General features: G+C 48.1%; 1 protein-coding gene across 3 annotated transcripts in view; it reads left to right on the forward strand.

Moving 5' to 3' along the window:
- The window catches only part of LOC106612013 (storkhead-box protein 2), a 94,300-nt gene that overhangs the window by 30,871 nt on the left and 42,963 nt on the right, over positions 1–20,466 (forward strand). Inside the window, exon 1 of one of the 3 annotated variants that reach the window (XM_014212778.2) lies at positions 5,686–6,250. The exons of the other annotated variants lie outside the window; for them this stretch is intronic. Coding sequence (XP_014068253.1) covers positions 6,085–6,250 — 166 coding nt within the window. The 5' untranslated portion in view covers positions 5,686–6,084. Of the gene's footprint in view, positions 1–5,685; positions 6,251–20,466 lie in introns of those variants that run through there. 3 annotated transcript variants of the gene reach the window in all.

Genomic DNA, 20,466 nt, shown 5'->3' on the forward strand with positions numbered 1-20,466 from the left:
TTTATTAGACAAATTAGAAAATGAGATTAATGGTTGGCTCAGAGTAGGGCTGGGCGATATGGCTTAAAAATCATATCTAAATTGTTTTCTAACATATGGGCGATTCACGATATAGATTTTTACATTTACATTTAAGTCATTTAGCAGACGCTCTAATCCAGAGCGACTTACAAATTGGTGCATTCACCTTATGATATCCAGTGGAACAGCCACTTTACAATAGTGCATCTAAATCTTTTTTGGGGGGGGTTAGAAGGATTACTTTATCCTATCCCAGGTATTCCTTAAAGAGGTGGGGTTTCAGGTGTCTCCGGAAGGTGGTGATTGACTCCGCTGTCCTGGCGTCGTGAGGGAGCTTGTTCCACCATATGGGTGCCAGAGCAGCGAACAGTTTTGACTGGGCTGAGCGGGAACTGTGCTTCCTCAGAGGTAGGGGGGCCAGCAGGCCAGAGGTGGATGAGCGCAGTGCCCTCGTTTGGGTGTAGGGACTGATCAGAGCCTGAAGGTACGGAGGTGCCGTTCCCCTCACGGCTCCGTAGGCAAGCACCATGGTCTTGTAGCGGATGCGAGCTTCAACTGGAAGCCAGTGGAGAGAGCGGAGGAGCAGGGTGACGTGAGAGAACTTGGGAAGGTTGAACACCAGACGGGCTGCGGCGTTCTGGATGAGTTGTAGGGGTTTAATGGCACAGGCAGGGAGCCCAGCCAACAGCGAGTTGCAGTAATCCAGACGGGAGATGACAAGTGCCTGGATTAGGACCTGCGCCGCTTCCTGTGTGAGGCAGGGTCGTACTCTGCGAATGTTGTAGAGCATGAACCTACAGGATCGGGTCACCGCCTTGATGTTAGTGGAGAACGACAGGGTGTTGTCCAGGGTCACGCCAAGGTTCTTAGCACTCTGGGAGGAGGACACAATGGAGTTGTCAACCGTGATGGCGAGATCATGGAACGGGCAGTCCTTACCCAGGAGTAAGAGCAGCTCCGTCTTGCCGAGGTTCGGCTTGAGGTGGTGATCCGTCATCCACACTGATATGTCTGCCAGACATGGAGAGATGCGATTCGCCACCTGGTTATCAGAAGGGGGAAAGGAGAAGATTAATTGAGTGTCGTCTGCATAGCAATGATAGGAGAGACCATGTGAGGATATGACAGAGCCAAGTGACTTGGTGTATAGCGAGAATAGGAGAGGGCCTAGAACAGAGCCCTGGGGGACACCAGTGGTGAGAGCACGTGGTGCGGAGACAGATTCTCGCCACGCCACCTGATAGGAGCGACCTGTCAGGTAGGACGCAATCCAAGCGTGGGCCGCGCCGGAGATGCCCAACTCGGAGAGGTTGGAGAGGAGGATCTGGTGGTTCACAGTATCAAAGGAAGCAGATGGGTCTAGAAGGATGAGAGCAGAGGAGAGAGAGTTAGCTTTAGCAGTGCGGAGAGCCTCCGTGACACAGAGAAGACCAGTCTCAGTTGAATGACCAGTCTTGAAACCTGACTGATTTGGATCAAGAAGGTCATTCTGAGAGAGATAGCAAGAGAGCTGGCCAAGGACGGCACGTTCAAGAGTTTTGGAGAGAAAAGAAAGAAGGGATACTGGTCTGTAGTTGTTGACATCGGAGGGATCGAGTGTAGGTTTTTTTCAGAAGGGGTGCAACTCTCGCTCTCTTGAAGACGGAAGGGACGTAGCCAGCAGTCAAGGATGAGTTAATGAGCGAGGTGAGGTAAGGGAGAAGGTCTCCGGAAATGGTCTGGAGAGGAGGGGATGGGGTCAAGCGGGCAGGTTGTTGGGCGGCCGGCCGTCACAAGACGCGATATTTCATCTGGAGAGAGGGGGGAGAAAGAGGTCAAAGCACAGGGTAGGGCAGTGTGAGCAGGACCAGCGGTGTCGTTTGACTTAACAAACGAGGATCGGATGTCGTCGACCTTCTTTTCAAAATGGTTGACGAAGTCATCCGCAGAGAGGAATGGGGGGGGGGAGGAGGATTCAGGAGGGAGGAGAAGGTGGCAAAGAGCTTCCTAGGGTTAGAGGCAGATGCTTGGAATTTAGAGTGGTAGAAAGTGGCTTTAGCAGCAGAAACAGAAGAGGAAAATGTAGAGAGGAGGGAGTGAAAGGATGCCAGGTCCGCAGGGAGGCGAGTTTTCCTCCATTTCCGCTCGGCTGCCCGGAGCCCTGTTCTGTGAGCTCGCAATGAGTCGTCGAGCCACGGAGCAGGAGGGGAGGACCGGCCTGGAGGATAGGGGACATAGAGAGTCAAAGGATGCAGAAAGGGAGGAGAGGAGGGTTGAGGAGGCAGAATCAGGAGATAGGTTGGAGAAGGATTGAGCAGAGGGAAGAGATGATAGGATGGAAGAGGAGAGAGTAGCGGGAGAGAGAGAGCGAAGGTTGCGACGGCGCAATACCATCCGAGTAGGGGCAGAGTGAGAAGTGTTGGAGGAGAGCGAGAGGGAAAAGGATACAAGATAGTGGTCGGAGACTTGGAGGGGAGTTGCAATGAGATTAGTGGAAGAACAGCATCTAGTAAAGATGAGGTCAAGTGTATTGCCTGCCTTGTGAGTAGGGGGGAAGGTGAGAGGGTGAGGTCAAAAGAGGAGAGGAGTGGAAAGAAGGAGGCAGAGAGGAATGAGTCAAAGGTAGACGTGGGGAGGTTAAAGTCACCCAGAACTGTGAGAGGTGAGCCATCCTCAGGAAAGGAACTTATCAAGGCGTCAAGCTCATTGATGAACTCTCCAAGGGAACCTGGAGGGCGATAAATGATAAGGATGTTAAGCTTGAATGGGCTGGTAACTGTGACAGCATGGAATTCAAAGGAGGCGATAGACAGATGGGTCAGGGGAGAAAGAGAGAATGTCCACTTGGGAGAGATGAGGATTCCAGTGCCACCACCCCGCTGGCCAGATGCTCTCGGGGTATGCGAGAACACGTGGGCAGACGAGGAGAGAGCAGTAGGAGTAGCAGTGTTATCTGTGGTAATCCATGTTTCCGTCAGCGCCAAGAAGTCGAGGGACTGGAGGGTAGCATAGGCGTTTGTATGGCCTGTGCAGAAGGGAGAGAACAGGGATAGACAGACACATAGTTGACAGGCTACAGAAGAGGCTACGCTAATGCAAAGGAGATTGGAATGACAAGTGGACTACACGTCTCGAATGTTCAGAAAGTTAAGCTTACGTTGCAAAAATCTTATTGACTAAAAAGACTAAAATGATACAGTACTGCTGGTTGGTGAAGTAGGCTAGCTAGCAGTGGCTGCGTTGTTAACTTTGTTTGAAAGTGTAGCTGGCTAGGTAACCTCGATAGTTTCAGTGCTACACCATTATCATGATACAAAGGCAACTATGTAGCTAGCTAACATAACACTAATCAAGACGTTCCTTTGTAATGTATTTAGTTTCTACAAAGCTGCTCGTCGGTAATAGTTGGCTAGGTTTGGAAGATGGCGTCGCGGGGGACAAAAATAGCTGGCTAGCTAACCTCGATAATTACTCTAAACTACACAATTATCTTAGATACAAAAACAGCAAAGACAACTATGTAGCTAGCTAACACTACACTGATCAAATCGTTACGTTGTAATGTATTAGTTTCTACAGTGCTGCTAGTCGGTAGAAGTTGGCTAGCTAGCAGTGTTGACTGAGTTAGCAGAACGCGTCGCGGAGGACGAAAATAGCTGGCTAGCTAACCTCGATAATTACTTTAAACTACACAATTATCTTTGATACAAAGACGGCTATGTAGCTAGCAAAAAAAATTGCTCAGATCAAACAAATCAAACCGTTGTAATGAAATGTAATATTACCTGCGGAGCGAAGTGCAGCACGACTACTCGCTCCAAACCCGGAAGAGCTTGATAGATAACATTTTTGAATGTTTTTGCTTTACAGGCATTTGGAATATCGCGTAACAAACATTCATTCAAATTAATACAATATATTGCCCAGCTCTAGCGTAGAGGGGAACATACCATTTCTCATGTCTCTTCAATGGATTTCAATGAAACACAGACTATCCTGAAATCCAGGCTAACTCTGAAATACTTCTTGCTCTGCCTGCACTTTATGTGAACATTGGTGAACACAGTGCACTTTAGTGCATCTTGATTTATATTTTGAACGTACGTAGAATTTGTCTCCTGCCTCTAGCTAGCTGTCACCACATTCCTGATGTGGAGAGGTTGGGGAGAGGCTGTGGAGAGGCTGTGGAGCAGAGGTTTTCTGCTCTCATTCTGAGCTGGTGGGCTGGCTGGAGTCTGTCTGGATGGAGACAAACGCCACCTCTGAGAAACAACACATCGTCCTGAGGATGAGAGATTACTGATCAAGCTCACAGAGACGGGGAGAGAGAAACGAGGGAGAGGGAAACGAGAGAGAGGCTCCAATTCTTCCAGCCAGCCCAATCCACTCCCTGCCGCCTTGCTGTCGTGGAATTATCTCTCAAACTCTCATTCCTGAGGAATTGCTACTGCAGCTGTTGGACTGAACCCTAACGAGTGAGTGGAAATCGTGGGGACCCTGCGGATGACCCTGAGCAGAGGAGGGAGGATAGGAAGAAGAGGGGGAACGAGAGCTCACAGAGTGGAGAGAAAGCAAAAGCAGCAGGACAGTGTCTTTTAGCAGGAGCAGCCGATAAGAGCATTCTTTCTCCTTCTGAGGTGGAAGAGGTTACGACTTGAGGCAGAGTTGCTATAAATTGTACAGCTTTGTATGTAAATAACCATCCAGCTCTTCACTCATAGGCTGGGCTGGGAGCCAGGGGGGCTGTGGGAGCCTAAAGGGGGTTTCAACATTGAAATGCAAAGCCTGACAGGATCAGTGAGTCTAACGCAAGACAGCTCCTCCATTGGCATGGGACAGGGGGGCTGACTGACTTGCTTCCTGCTCCCCCTCCCTCCCCGCCTCCCTCCCTCCCTCCCACCCTCCCCTACCCACTCCTCTTCCAGAGCAGCCGGATCTGTGAGCAGAGGAGACGTTCAGGACAACAACACAGCCGGCGAGAGAGAGAGAGAGAGAGAGAGAGAGAGAGAGAGAGAGAGCGCTGTAAAGGAGAGCGAGAGACTGCTTTAAGAGAGGGAGAGAGACTGCCGCACTGACGGTTGGAGAAGAAAAACAGGAATACAAAGGAAAGGAGAAAGTCATTGCTTTCTGCTCATACACACTGGCTGGGTGGTTTTCTTCCCTGCGCGCCCGTGTGTTTTTCTTATCCTCGCTCATATGTATCAAGCTCCCATCCTCCATCATCCATCCACACACGCGCAGACAGAGCATAGATACGCTTGCTCACTACACACCCTTTCTGAAGGAGAGAGAGCTGTGGCCGTGGATGGACCAGTTTTAACAGGGGATCGCCTGCTACTGATGAAGAAGCGTTTATTTTTTTGCACTGTGGTTTCACAGATTTCCCTGATTGGATTTTGATTAGAGGAGAGGAGGGTTAGGGTTTTGTTTGTTCATGTGCTGTTTGGCTTGGCGCAGGGCCCACGGCACGGCACAGAGCTTCCCGTCCTTTTCTCTGGGAGTCCAGGGAGACGGTGAGTGACACTGGCTCTGGACAGCCCTCCCCTGGCTGCAGATCTCATCTGTTTGGCCTCTTTTGTGTTCGCGGCTCGTGGTTAGCCAAGCCCTCCCTCCCGCACTGAATTGAGCTATTGTCTGGATTTCGGGGTCTCTCACGCTACCCCCAACCCCGAACCCCCCCCTCCCAGTGTTCGTTTGTTTCTGGTCACACTGAAGCTGGAGGCTGGAAGCCTGGATTAATGGCAGACGGAGGAAGGTAATGCATCGCTGGACGCTGCCTCTGCTTTTGGATCACTCAAGGAAAAGAAAGGAGACCTTCCCACAGCATTCAGCCTAGCAGCTAGCGTTACCACGGTTTGTCTGTGAGATCGTGCCGTGTGTGTGTGTTTGTAGCAGGGAGAGAGACGGAGGGATAGAGGAGGAGGGAGAGTAATAGTATTCCAGTGATCTAGCTCTAGCTGCCTGCTTCCATGTCTCCAGCCTGACCTGGCTGAGGTGTAGCCCTCCCTCAGGGTGGATGTGGGGACGGGGGTATCAACAACCCTCAGGAGGTCAGCCTAGCCCTCCCTCCCTCCCTGCCTCCCCATGAAGAAGACACAGAGCACCACCCTGCGTCGGGCCTGGCCCAGCTCAGATTTCTCGGACCGGGCCTCGGAACGTACCCGGTCCCGCAGCGAGAAGGACTACCGCCTCCACAAACACTACCCCCCTCAGTACATCTGCCAGTCCCCCCGGGGCTACATGACATCAGGTGGGTCTGTCAGTCTCTGCTCTGCTCCGTCGACATGGAGCTAGCTACTACGGCTCACTCTGTGTGTGTGTGTTGCTGTTTGTACTGTAGTAAGGTGTGATGATGTTGGCGTTTACATTTTTCCAGGAGGGGTACTTGTTTGTCTTGAAATATGTCAACCTATTATTTGCTTTACAAATTCCAATGTGTCTCTGTTATTATAGATGGCCCAGCAATACCACATGATGACATCACTATTTTTACCACCATGATTTTTCATGATAGTATCTAACGTCTGAACATCAGTCTGGAATGGTAGCATTGTGTCAAAAGGCAGAGTTAGTTGGTATGATTCAGCAGGCTGATCAGATCTAGGGTTGAATCAGACTGTGCAGAGGCCTTTGTCTGAATCTTGGCTGATGAGAAAAAATTGGACCGGGCAGGACCAGGGTCAGATGACACCAGCTAAACATGCTTGTAATGCTTGGGAAACAGCATTTAAAATGCAGGCAATCACCTGTGCCAGAGAGAAAATAGCCTGCAATATGCAAGGGTTATTTTAACCATGACGTTTCATTGTTGGTTAAACAGCTCATTTTGATAATGAAAAGAGAGAGAGAAGGCCCCATTGGCCTTGTCTGATTAATATTCAGCAGTAGGCCTCGTTCATGTAGCTTATCAAAGGAAAAAGACAACCTCCCGCGTTTATTTTCAGCAGAAGATGTAATTCCCCCTGCTAACCACAAACCCCAGAATGCATTGCCACTCTACAACGCACAGTGCCAGGATGTTCTGTTTTGTTTCCTCCATCCTAATAATTTTTTACGCGTGCCGAACCTCAGGGTTGATTTAATTACTTGTTGTTAATGTGGGGAGCAGAGCTGACACAAACCAGTGGAGCTGGGATGCATGTTAGGGGGCCTGAGAACGTCTCCAATCAGTTTGCTTAGGCAGAGAAAAGGAGAGGCTGAGTATTTTCAGCCTGAACGAGCCCATAGAGAAAGGCTGAATGGAGGCTGAGCCGAGGACCGCCAAGACTTACATTGATTCAAGGCCTCTTCAAGTTTCCTAGCAACACAGCGGGTCAGAGGGTAAATGACATGGTCATTATTGGAAATGAATATGAATTGGAGGAAAAAGACCTCAAATTGGAATAAGTGACCGGGGAGGGATAGAGGAGGGGCCAGAACCAGTTCTGCTCAGTTTTGTTGGTCGAGGGTTTTCTGTGTGCGTCAGCAGTGGACAGTCTGAGAGCCAGCAGCTACAGTAGCTTTTCAAATAGGAAGAATAGGCTTACACAATACAACATCCTGGCAGCTGAGCTACATGATGCAACTCGACAAAGTAAACAATAACAAGAGAATATTCACGCATATTAAATGAATAGGGCCCTGTGTTTTGGTTAATCATGTCCCATAACCTGGATTTTAAACTTTATTTTAAGCCTTTTCCAGAAATGACAATTGAAAGCAATTGTCTGAGGATGGTGCTGGACCATCTTACATGAAAACAAAAGGGGACAGTTTGATGAAAAAGCTTTAAATAAAGGTTAAAATCCAGGTCATGTGACATGACTAACCAAAACACAGGGCACTACAAATGAATAATACATTATCATAGATATGAATTTCAGCCATTTGGCAGAGTAACCACGACTAAACTATTCCTTGGCGTATGAAGGCATCATATGAACCAGTGGTGGTATTAAGCCGGTGGATCGTAGTAAGGAGCTGACTTATGGCCTTAACCATAGATCTTGTCTCACAGGCTGCAGCAGCATTAGAGGTTCAGTCACAATCACAGGCATTGTTTAGAGATAAACACCCTCCGCTTTGGGCTTCGTCCCACATGGCTCCCTATTCCCTATATAGTGCACTGATTTTGACCAGGGCTTATAAGGCTCTGGTCAGAAGTACTGCTCTATGTAGGGTATAGGGTGTCCTTTTGGACGTAGCCTTAGTGGCTAGAGCGGGAGCTGTAGCTAAGCTGGACCTTGTGCTCAGTCTTAATGTTCTCTAATGTCATTAGTTCTCTCATGGGTTTTACATGGGGACAAAATATCTGGTTCTGATAGTATCATGGTTCTCCATCCCAAAGTTCAAAGATTCCTGGGCCGTTGATTGGTTTGGTGCATGAATATTGGCTTGTTCTCTGGCCTTTCACTGTAAAGAACATAAAAAATTCAAGTAAATGCATTTGTCATTGCTTTGTAAACTATGAACATTCCACCGGCAGAAATGCATCCCAAGCTTTTATTGTGTGTCAGCTGAATTCAGCTTGAAGGGGAAAATTAGAACATGAACCCGAAGACCGAGGAAGTTCCTTCCTATCTCACCTGGCTATCATTCAACATTACATTGTACAGAAAGACTATGGGGCATTTTTGGATGATGTCCCAAATCCATTAGCGAAATTGTGTGTTGCGTGTGTCTGTGTCTGTGGGTGTATGTGGCAGACATACACTACATGACCAGAAGTATGTGGACACCTAGTCATCGAACATCTCATTCCAAAATCATGGGCATTAATATGTAGTTGGTCCCCCCTTTGCCGCTATAATAGCCTCCACTCTTCTGGGAAGGCTTTCCACTTGATGTTGGAACATTGCTGCAGGGACTTGCTTCCATTTAGCCACAAGAGCATTAGTGAGGTCGGGCACTGATGTTGTGCGATTAGGCCTGGCTCGCAGTCAACGTTCCAATTCATCCCGAAGGTTTTCGATGAGGTTGAGGTCAGGGCTCTGTGCAGGCCAGTCAAGTTCTTGCACACCGATCTTGACAAACCACTTCTTTATGGACCTCGCTTTTGCACAGGGGCATTGTCATGCTGAAACAGAAAAAGGCCTTCCCCAAACTGTTGCCATAAAATTGGAAGCTCAGAATCGTCTAGAATGTTATTGCATGCTGTAAAGTTAAGATTTCCCTTAACTGGAACTAAGGGGCCTAGCCCGAAACATGAAAACCAACCCTAGACCATTATCCCTCCTCCACCAAACTTTACAGTTTGCTCTATGCATTGGGACAGGTAGTGTTCTCCTGGCATCCGCCAAACCCAGATTAGTTTGTCGGACTGCCAGATGGTGAAGCGTGGCCACTCCAGAGAATGCATTTCCACTGCTCCAGACTCCAATGGCGGTGAGCATTACACCACACCAGCCGATGCTTGGCACTGCGCGTGGTGATTTTAGGCTTGAGTGCGGCTGCTCGGCCTTTGAAACAAATTTCATGAAGCTCCCGACAAACAGTTCTTATGCTGACATTGCTTCCAGAAGCAGTTTGGAACTCTGTAGTGAGTGTTGCAACCGAGGACAGATTATTTTTACACGCTTCAGCACTCGGCGGTCCCGTTCTGTGAGCTTGTGTGACCTACCACTTCGTGGCTGAGCCGTTGTTTCTCCACTTCACAATAACAGCACTTACAGTTGACCAGGGCAGGTATTTGATGAACTGACTTGTTGGAAAGGTGGCATCCTATGACGGTGCCACAATGAAAGTCACTGAGCTATTCAGTAAGGCCATTCTTCTTGCATGGCTGTGTGCTCGATTGTATACACCTGTCAGCAACGGGTGTGGCCGAAATAGCCGAATCCACTCATTTGAAGGGGTGTCTACATACGGCTGTATATATAGTGTACAGTATGTCCTTGTCTCTGACCTGTATGTGTCTAGTGTAGAAGAGAACCTCAAAGGAAAAGCTGCCTGTTAAGCCTCCTCTTTCCTCATGGGTTTTAAGCCTCCCCTTTCCTCATGGGTTTTAAACCTCCCCTTTCCTCATGGGTTTTAAGCCTCCCCTTTCCTCATGGGTTTTAAGCCTCCCCTTTCCTCATGGGTTTTAAGCTTCCCCTTTCCTCATGGTTTTGTAAAGTTAACTTCTGACTGTGGGGAGAACTTTTAAGAGCACTTGGCAAGTAAATGCCTCCCAATCCTTACACGGAACCCAAACCGGCTGTGCGCGTACGTCATCGGGCATACATTTATTTTGTCCCCCCACACAAAACGCGATCACTACACGCAGGTTAAAATATCAAAACAAACTCGGAACCAATTACATTAATTTGGGGACAGGTCGAAAAGCATTAAACATTTATGACAAGCTAGCTAGCTTGCACTTGCTAGCTAATTTGTCCTATTTAGCTAGGTTGCTGTTGCTAGCTAATTTGTCGTGGGATATAAACATTGAGTTGTTATTTTACCTGAAATGCACAAGGTCCTCTACTCCGACAATTAATCCCCACATAAAACGGCCAAACGAATCGTTTCTAGTCATCTCTCCTCCTTCCAGGCTTTTTCTTCTTTTCTTTGAACTTATATGGTGATTGGCATCTAAACTTTCATAGTATTACCACGACGACCGACAACACAGTTTGTCTTTCAATCACCCATGTGGGTATAGCCAATGAGGAGATGGCACGTGGGTATCTGCTTCCATAAACCAATGAGGAGATGGGAGAGGCAGGACTTGCAGTGCGATCTGCGTCACAAATAGAACTGACTTCTATTTTAGTTCTTGACAACGCAGACGCTCGCGAGCAGTGTGGGGGCAATAATTGAATAATATAGATTTCAAAATGTATTTTGCAACGCGAGCAGTGTAGTCAGGGTGTTAGTGTGTAACGTTGATATGTGCCAAAGGAAATCCACTACATGTAGTCCGAGAAACAGGAAAGATAGGGTGATATGATACCGCTTTAGGATGGGTAATGTTCCCAAGCTCCTGTTTTAGTCATTACATTGTTTTGACATTTATTCAACTTGGAGAGAAGAATCAACCCACAGTACTCTGCTAGATATGAAGGCCAGCAGGTAGTCTTGCGGTTTAGTGTTTGGCCAGTAACCCATAGGTTGCTACTACGAATCCCAGAGCTGACAAGGTAAAACATATATTGATGTGTCCTTGAGCAAGGCACTTAACCCTAATTGCTCCAAGGTTGCCGTTGATAATGGCAGACCCTGGCTTGGACCCTACTGTCTGAGGACGTCTCAGAGAGAGTTTTTCCTATTTTGTTTCAGCCTTATTCTAAAATTGATTCAATTGTTGTTGTTTTTCTCAGCAATCAACACACAATACCCCATAATTTTTGGAAATGTTAACAAATGTAGTAAAAAAAAAGGTAAATATCACATCACCTTTACTCAGTACTTTGTTGAAGCACCTTTGGCAGCGATTATAGCCTCGTCTTTTTGGGTATGACGCTACAAGCTTGGCACACCTGTATTTGGGGACTTTCTCCCATTTTTCTCTGCAGATCCTCTCAAGCTCTGTCAGGTTGGATGGGGAGCATCGCTGCACAGCTATTTTCAGGTTTCTCCAGAGATGTTAGATCGGGTTCAAGTCCGGGCTCTGGCTGGGCCACTCAAGGACATTCAGAGACTTGTCCAGAAGCCACTCCTGCATTGTCTTGGCTGTGTGCTTAGGGTCGTTGTCCTGTTGGAAGGTGAACCTTCGAGGTCCTGAGCACTCTGGAGCAGGTTTTCATCAAGGATCTCTCTGTACTTTGCTCCGTTCATCTTTCCCTCGGTCCTGACTAGTCTCCCAGTACCTGCAGCTGAAAAACATCCCCACAGCATGATGCTACCACCACCATGCTTCACCGTAGGGATGGTGACAGTTTTCCTCCAGATGTGACGCTTGGCATTCAGGCCATAGAGTTCAGTCTTGGTTCCATCAGACCAGAGAAACTTGTTTCTCATGGTCTGAGAGTCCTTTAGGTGCCTTTTTGGCAAATTCCAAGCAGGCTGTCATGCCTATTACTGAGGAGTGGATTCTGTCTGGCCACTCTATCATAAAGGCCTGATTGGTGGAGTGCTGCAGAGATGGTTGTCCTTCTGGAAGGTTTTCCCCATCTCTTGCTCAGTTTAGCCAGGCGGCCAGTTCTAGGAAGAGTCTTGTTAGTTCCAAACTTCTTTCATTTATGAATGATGGAGGCCACTGTGTTCTTGGGGCTCTTCAATGCTGCAGAAATGTTATGGTACCCTTCCCCAGATCTGTGCCTCGACACAATCCTGTCTTGGAGCTTTACGAACAATTCCTTTGACCTCATAGCTTGGTTTTTGTTCTGGCATGCACTGTCAACTGTAGGACCTTTTTATATAGACAGGTGTTTGCCTTTCCGAATCATGTCCAATTAATTGAATTTACCACAGGTGAACTCCAAGTTGTAGAAACATCTCAAGGATGATCAATGGAAACAGGATGCAGCTGAGCTCAATTTTGAGTATCATAGCAAAGGGTCTGAATACTTATGTAAACAAGGTATTTCTGTTAAAAAATATATATATACTTTTGCAAAAAAAATGTTTTCTCTTGTCATTATGCGGTATGTGTGTGTGTGTGTGTGTGTGTGTGTGTATATATATATATATATATATATATATATATATATATATATATATATATATATATATAAAAAATTTTTGCACAACAGCAGGTGAAAATTATTGTCAATCAGTGTTGCTTCCTAAGTGGACAGTTTGATTTCACAGAAGTGTGATTGACTTGGAGTTACATTGTGTTGTTTAAGTGTTCCCTTTATTTTTTGGAGCAGTATATATATATACCTGTTGTCTATTCCATTTCCATTTATTTATTTATATATATTTATTTATTTATATATATATGGAATAGACAACAGGTGGAAATTATAGGCAATTAGCAAGACACCCCCAATAAAGGAGTGGTTCTGCAGGTGGGGACCACAGACCACTTCTCAGTTCCTATGCTTCCTGGCTGATGTTTTGGTCACTTTTGAATGCTGGCGGTGCTTTCACTCTAGTGGTAGCATGAGACGGAGTCTACAACCCACACAAGTGGCTCAGATAGTGCAGCTCATCCAGGATGGCACATCAATGCGAGTTGTGGCAAGAAGGTTTGCTGTGTCTGTCAGCGTAGTGTCCAGAGCATGGAGGCGCTACCAGGAGACAAGCCAGTACATCAGGAGACGTGGAGGAGGCCGTAGGAGGGCAACAACCCAGCAGCAGGACCGCTACCTCCGCCTTTGTGCAATGAGGAGCAGGAGAAGCACTGCCAGAGCCCTGCAAAATGACCTCCAGCAGGCCACAAATGTGCATGTGTCTGCTCAAACGGTCAGAAACAGACTCCATGAGGGTGGTATGAGGGCCCGACGTCCACAGGTGGGGGTTGTGCTTACAGCCCAACACCGTGCAGGACATTTGGCATTTGCCAGAGAACACCAAGGTTGGCAAATTCGCCACTGGTGCCCTGTGCTCTTCACAGATGAAAGCAGGTTCACACTGAGCACGTGACAGACGTGACAGAGTCTGGAGACGCTGTGGAGAACGTTCTGCTGCCTGCAACATCCTCCAGCATGACCGGTTTGGCGGTGGGTCAGTCATGGTGTGGGGTGGCATTTCTTTGGGGGCCCGCACAGCCCTCCATGTGTTCGCCAGAGGTAGCCTGACTGCCATTAGGTACCGAGATGACATCCTCAGACCCCTTGTGAGACCATATGCTGGTGCGGTTGGCCCTGGGTTCCTCCTAATGCAAGACAATGCTAGACCTCATGTGGCTGGAGTGTGTCAGCAGTTCCTGCAAGAGGAAGGCATTGATGCTATGGACTGGCCCGCCCGTTCCCCAGACCTGAATCCAATTGAGCACATCTGGGACATCATGTCTCACTCCATCCACCAACGGCACGTTGCACCACAGACTGTCCAGGAGTTGGCGGATGCTTTAGTCCAGGTCTGGGAGGAGATCCCTCAGGAGACCATCCGCCACCTCATCAGGAGCATGCCCAGGCGTTGTAGGGAGGTCATACAGGTACGTGGAGGCCACACACACTACTGAGCCTCATTTTGACTTGTTTTAAGGACATTACATCAAAGTTGGATCAGCCTGTAGTGTGGTTTTCCACTTTAATTTTGAGTGTGACTCCAAATCCAGACCTCCATGGGTTGATAAATTGGATTTCCATTGATTATTTTTGTGTGATTTTGTTGTCAGCACATTCAACTATGTAAAGAAAAAAGTATTTAATAAGATTATTTCTTTCATTCAGATCTAGGATGTGTTGTTTAAGTGTTCCCTTTATTTTTTTGAGCAGTATATATATATATATATATATCCATTTTAGAATAAGGCTGTAATGTAACAAAATGTGGAAAAAGGGAAGGGGTCTGAATACTTTCCCAATGCACTGTATACACACTTTTACAGGTGTGAAATAGGACAAATATAAGCACCCACCAAATTATATATTAGTCTCCTTCCTCTGAAACTAATATTATTGTTGGATGGACAGATGAGAATGGTACATGAATTTGTAAAAGACTGACCTACAAATGATATGATATGTCACCATTCCTCCCTCCCTCTCTCCCTCCCTTCTCTATCTCTCTCTTCCTTTTAATATCTAGTATGCACCTCTGTGGGATTTCTCTCTTTCTCTCCCACTCTCCATTTCCTCTCCATTTCCCTCACTCACTTTCACTCGCTCACTGAATCGCTCGCTCACATACACTCGCACATGTAATCTCTCTCAGTGCACTGCACACTAAAAATAAACAGTCACCTTCTGGAATCCCAGATGCTGACATCACTAACCCTGCTCTGGCAGATTAACTCTAGATGATGGGGAAGCAGCATTATAACTAGATGACGGGGAAGCAGCATTATAACTAGATGACGGGGAAGCAGCATTATAACTAGATGACGGGGAAGCAGCATCAGAACTAGATGACGGGGAAGCAGCATCAGAACTAGATGACGGGGAAGCAGCATCAGAACTAGATGACGGGGAAGCAGCATTATAACTAGATGACGGGGAAGCAGCATTATAACTAGATGACGGGGAAGCAGCAGCAGAACTCGATGACGGGGAAGCAGCATCAGAACTAGATGACGGGGAAGCAGCATCAGAACTAGATGACGGGGAAGCAGCATCAGAACTAGATGACGGGGAACAGCACTATGGCTACTAGGCTAGTTCACAGAGAAACCCCCCTAAAGCAACAATCTCTCCAGCCTGAGGCCCTTCTGTCACAACCTGTTGAGTAGCAACAATGCATGTGACAGCATATAGCAGGGGTCTCCAACAGGTAGAGCTACAGCAGGGATCTCCAACAGGTAGAGCTACAGCAGGGTCTCCAACAGGTAGAGCTACGGCAGGGATCTCCAACAGGTAGAGCTACGGCTGGGTCTCCAACAGGTAGAGCTACGGCAGGGATCTCCAACAGGTAGAGCTACGGCAGGGATCTCCAACAGGTAGAGCTACGGCAGGGATCTCCAACAGGTAGAGCTACAGCTGGGGTCTCCAACAGGTAGAGCTACAGCTGGGTCTCCAACAGGTAGAGCTACAGCAGGGTCTCCAACAGGTAGAGCTACAGCAGGTGTCTCCAACAGGTAGAGCTACAGCAGGTGTCTCCAACAGGTAGAGCTACAGCTGGGTCTCCAACAGGTAGAGCTACAGCTGGGTCTCCAACAGGTAGTGCTACAGCAGGGTCTCCAACAGGTAGAGCTACAGCTGGGTCTCCAACAGGCAGAGCTACAGCAGCGTCTCCAACAGGCAGAGCTACAGCTGGGTCTCCAACGGGTAGAGCTACAGCAGGGATCTCCAACGGGTAGAGCTACAGCAGGGATCTCCAACAGGTAGAGCTACAGCAGGGATCTCCAACAGGTAGAGCTACAGCAGGGATCTCCAACAGGTAGAGCTACAGCGGGCGTCTCCAACAGGTAGAGCTACAGCAGGGGTCTCCAACAGGTAGAGCTACGGCTGGGTCTCCAACAGGTAGAGCTACGGCTGGGTCTCCAACAGGTAGAGCTACGGCTGGGTCTCCAACAGGTAGAGCTATGGCAGGGATCTCCAACAGGTAGAGCTACGGCAGGGATCTCCAACAGGTAGAGCTACGGCTGGGATCTCCAACAGGTAGAGCTACGGCTGGGATCTCCAACAGGTAGAGCTACGGCTGGGGTCTCCAACAGGTAGAGCTACAGCTGGGTCTCCAACAGGTAGAGCTACAGCTGGGTCTCCAACAGGTAGTGCTACAGCAGGGTCTCCAACAGGTAGAGCTACAGCTGGGTCTCCAACAGGCAGAGCTACAGCAGCGTCTCCAACAGGCAGAGCTACAGCTGGGTCTCCAACGGGTAGAGCTACAGCAGGGATCTCCAACGGGTAGAGCTACAGCAGGGATCTCCAACAGGTAGAGCTACAGCAGGGATCTCCAACAGGTACAGCTACAGCAGGGATCTCCAACAGGTAGAGCTACAGCGGGCGTCTCCAACAGGTAGAGCTACAGCAGGGGTCTCCAACAGGTAGAGCTACGGCTGGGTCTCCAACAGGTAGAGCTACGGCTGGGTCTCCAACAGGTAGAGCTACGGCAGGGATCTCCAACAGGTAGAGCTACGGCAGGGATCTCCAACAGGTAGAGCTACGGCTGGGATCTCCAACAGGTAGAGCTACGGCTGGGATCTCCAACAGGTAGAGCTACGGCTGGGGTCTCCAACAGGTAGAGCTACGGCAGGGGTCTCCAACAGGTAGAGCTACGGCAGGGGTCTCCAACAGGTAGAGCTACGGCAGGGGTCTCCAACAGGTAGAGCTACGGCTGGGTCTCCAACAGGTAGAGCTACGGCTGGGTCTCCAACAGGTAGAGCTACGGCTGGGTCTCCAACAGGTAGAGCTACGGCAGGGATCTCCAACAGGTAGAGCTACGGCAGGGATCTCCAACAGGTAGAGCTACGGCTGGGATCTCCAACAGGTAGAGCTACGGCTGGGGTCTCCAACAGGTAGAGCTACGGCTGGGGTCTCCAACAGGTAGAGCTACGGCAGGGGTCTCCAACAGGTAGAGCTACGGCAGGGGTCTCCAACAGGTAGAGCTACGGCAGGGGTCTCCAACAGGTAGAGCTACGGCAGGGGTCTCCAACAGGTAGAGCTACGGCTGGGGTCTCCAACAGGTAGAGCTACGGCTGGGATCTCCAACAGGTAGAGCTACGGCTGGGATCTCCAACAGGTAGAGCTACGGCAGGGCTCTCCAACAGGTAGAACTACGGCAGGGCTCTCCAACAGGTAGAGCTACGGCAGGGGTCTCCAACAGGTAGAGCTACAGCAGGGGTCTCCAACAGGTAGAGCTACAGCAGGGTCTCCAACAGGTAGAGCTACAGCAGGGTCTCCAACAGGTAGAGCTTACCAGTGTCTCACAGCCCACCTATGAGTAGCTCGCCAATCAATTCTGAAAGTACATGCAAACTGTCATAAACACAAAATTCACGGCTACTATCCAATAGCCACTATTGGTTTAGAAGCCAAACCTAACACAATACTTGCCAATTAATTTCCAGCAATATTGTGACTGTTTGTTTGCTTGCACGTTTGTCTATCACTCTGTATGTAGCCAGTTAGCGGTGCTAATGATAACCATCTTGTGGGTAGGGAGAAAGACTTTCCTTAAAAACCTTCTCAGTTAAATGTTCATGTTAACTGCAAAGTAGGCTTACCTGACAGAACTATATTATGATTATTTGTAACAATTGGGTTGCCATTGTTTTACAAGCTGCCATGACGTGCTGCAGCAGTAGGCCTAACAGCATAAACACTGCTAGACCAATGCATTCCTCTCTTGCTAGATGCACAATTATTATTTTTTATTTAGATGTGATTTAAGCATTGACATGGACTCAGAACATCCTTTTCCGTTGTTTATTTTTATTATTATTCCACCCCCTTTTTTCCCCCAATTTCCATATGGATTCAGGAGAGGCAAAGGTCGAGAGCCGTGCGTCCTTCGAAACACAACACAGCCAAATCGCACTGCTTCTTGACACACTGCTCGCTTAACCGGGAAGCCAATGTGTTGGAGGAAACACCGTACACCTGGCAACCGCCCAGCCAGCCACAGGAGTCGCTAGTGCACGATGGGACAAGAACATCCCTGCCTGTCAAACCCGAATGACGTTGGGCCAATTGTGCGCCGCCCCAAGGGTATCCCGGTCGTGGCCGGCTGCGACAGAGCCTGGACTCGAACCAGGATCTCTAGTGGCACAGCTAACCCAGCGATGCAGTGCCTTAGACCGCTGCACCACTCGGGAGGCCTTCAGTTGTTTCTCTATTAATAATTGTAATATTGAGAGTAAAAAAACTGATTTAAAAAAATATATATATATTTGGACTGTCATGCCAAATACCATTTATGAACCATTATTTTACCAGGTATATTGGCAGAAAACACATCTCTTGTGCACCAAGGACCCGGGGAAGACTTACAGGGAAGAGAAGAGAAGAATATGCCTATTTGAAAGCTATAAAAAAAGAGTAGCTCGCAACATGTTCCTTTTATTTTTGAAGTGGCTCTCATGCTAGAAAAGGTTGGAGACCCCTGAACTATATCCTGTACCCTTAGCTGTTTTCTGCAACATAAGCTTGTAATGTCACGGAGCCATGCCAATCATATAGCTAAGGCCTAACAAAGGATTTAAAGAAACTAAACCAAATCCCCACCCTCTTTGAAAGACTGGTTTTGTCAAAATACCTCAACGGTATCATTCATGAAAAAGCATCTCTTTAAAAGGTTTGAATGACATCTGCATGTTTTGACTTGATGTTTTGGTTACCGTCCTGACAGAGACGATGTGTTTACTGACATTCCCTCGGGGAGAAGAACTCATGACACAGAATGTTTGTAGAAAGAGAAATATCACCAAAAGCATACTACTTATTCTGTCTTTTTGTTTTAGGGTAAGTTGAAAGACTATTTATTTCATCAAACACAAACAGTTGACATTATATTATCAAAATCAATGAATGGTTCAGCAATCCCCCCCCCCCCTCAAAACATTTTTTTAATAAGAAATAAACAATGTGTATACATTTGAAGTTGTTGGCCTGAAAGACCAGTATTTCTTGATCTCAGATGTTATCTTGGATCACAGATCCTCAGAGAGCCCAAGTGGTTGTGACTCCAAGTTATTTTGATAAGCCACTAACAGGCTGCTCAGAGTTTTGTTCTGCCTGTAGTGGTTGTGACTCCAAGTTAGTGCTAGCTGGAGATACTCAGCAAGTCAGGCCCAGCACGTTTTACCAAAACCCCTCTCCTTCCCTCCTCCCACTTAGCCCACATTTCCATTATCCCAGGTCGGTTAGAGTTTCATATTTTTTCCTCGCTGACACATTTCAGTAAACTGTTGAAATCTTGGCCCTCTCCCCAGACCCTCCCCCCACATCAGACTACCTCACCTCTCCCCCTTGTCTCACCCTCCTCTCCCCCTCGTCTCAGCCCCCCTTTGGATGTGTGTCCCCCCGGCCGGCTGGAAGTCATTTTAAGCGTCCGCTCAGTTACCATTGGACCTTTACTGACATCTCTAGTGGTTGATATTTTCTCGACCTTCAGAGGCATGCGGATGTGTCCCTCACACAGCTCCTAAGAGACATGACTGTGTCAGGTTCCTACCCATATCCTCTGTAGTGGTCATTCACTCACTGTTTTCCTGCCCAGTGCGCACACACACTCTGAACTTTTTACCCCGTTGTCTGACTGTCAACCTGCAAGCTGCTCTCACGTCATAAATCATACCACTAGGATGGAGGCATAAAGTCATTTTGATTTATCGCTCCTGGACTTCCACCATTTGTAAATTGAGCTGGTATCGTGTTTTATCTGTGTTGAACTTAATGGATGCCACGGAGGCACTTTGGGTTTCCAGGTTTCAAGATAAGCAGCGTTGAAGCCCCATGACCTTACTTTTAAGTCCACACAGTGTCCTGTACATGCAGTACCACACAGCTCTGCTGTAAGCCTGGCCTTCACACCTCTCCTCTGCAAGGTGCTGTGTGTGTGCTGCCCAGTAGGAGAGCACAGCGCTCCCCTCTGTCAGTCCAGAACAGGCTAGAATGACTGGGCCACAGCCAGCCCAGGTAAGCCCCTGCTCTTTGTTATGGCTGGGGATTTTGTCAGGTCTCTCCTCTCTCTCTCTTCTTTTCTCTCTTTCTCCCTCCCTCTCTCTTTTCCTTTCTCATGTCGCCACGTGTCCGCCTGCCACCCGCCCGGCAGGCTGGCCTGCTGCTAAGCTCTACTATTTCTACTTCAAATTTACAGGAAGACTTGCTGCTTCCTCTCTGAGCTCCTACTCTGAACCTGCTGGCTGGCTAGACTGCCTGCATCAATCAAGGCCCAGAGCCCACTGTGCAGGTTTACTGTTACAGAGTTAATGCATTGGGAGGGTTTCTACATTTTTCATTATCAGGAAGTGGTAATGTTACTATGGCAGCTGTGTCAAGGATGAAGGGTCAGTAT

This window comes from Salmo salar, chromosome ssa09 (assembly GCF_905237065.1).
Source record: "Salmo salar chromosome ssa09, Ssal_v3.1, whole genome shotgun sequence".
Classification (NCBI taxonomy): Eukaryota; Metazoa; Chordata; class Actinopteri; order Salmoniformes; family Salmonidae; genus Salmo; species Salmo salar.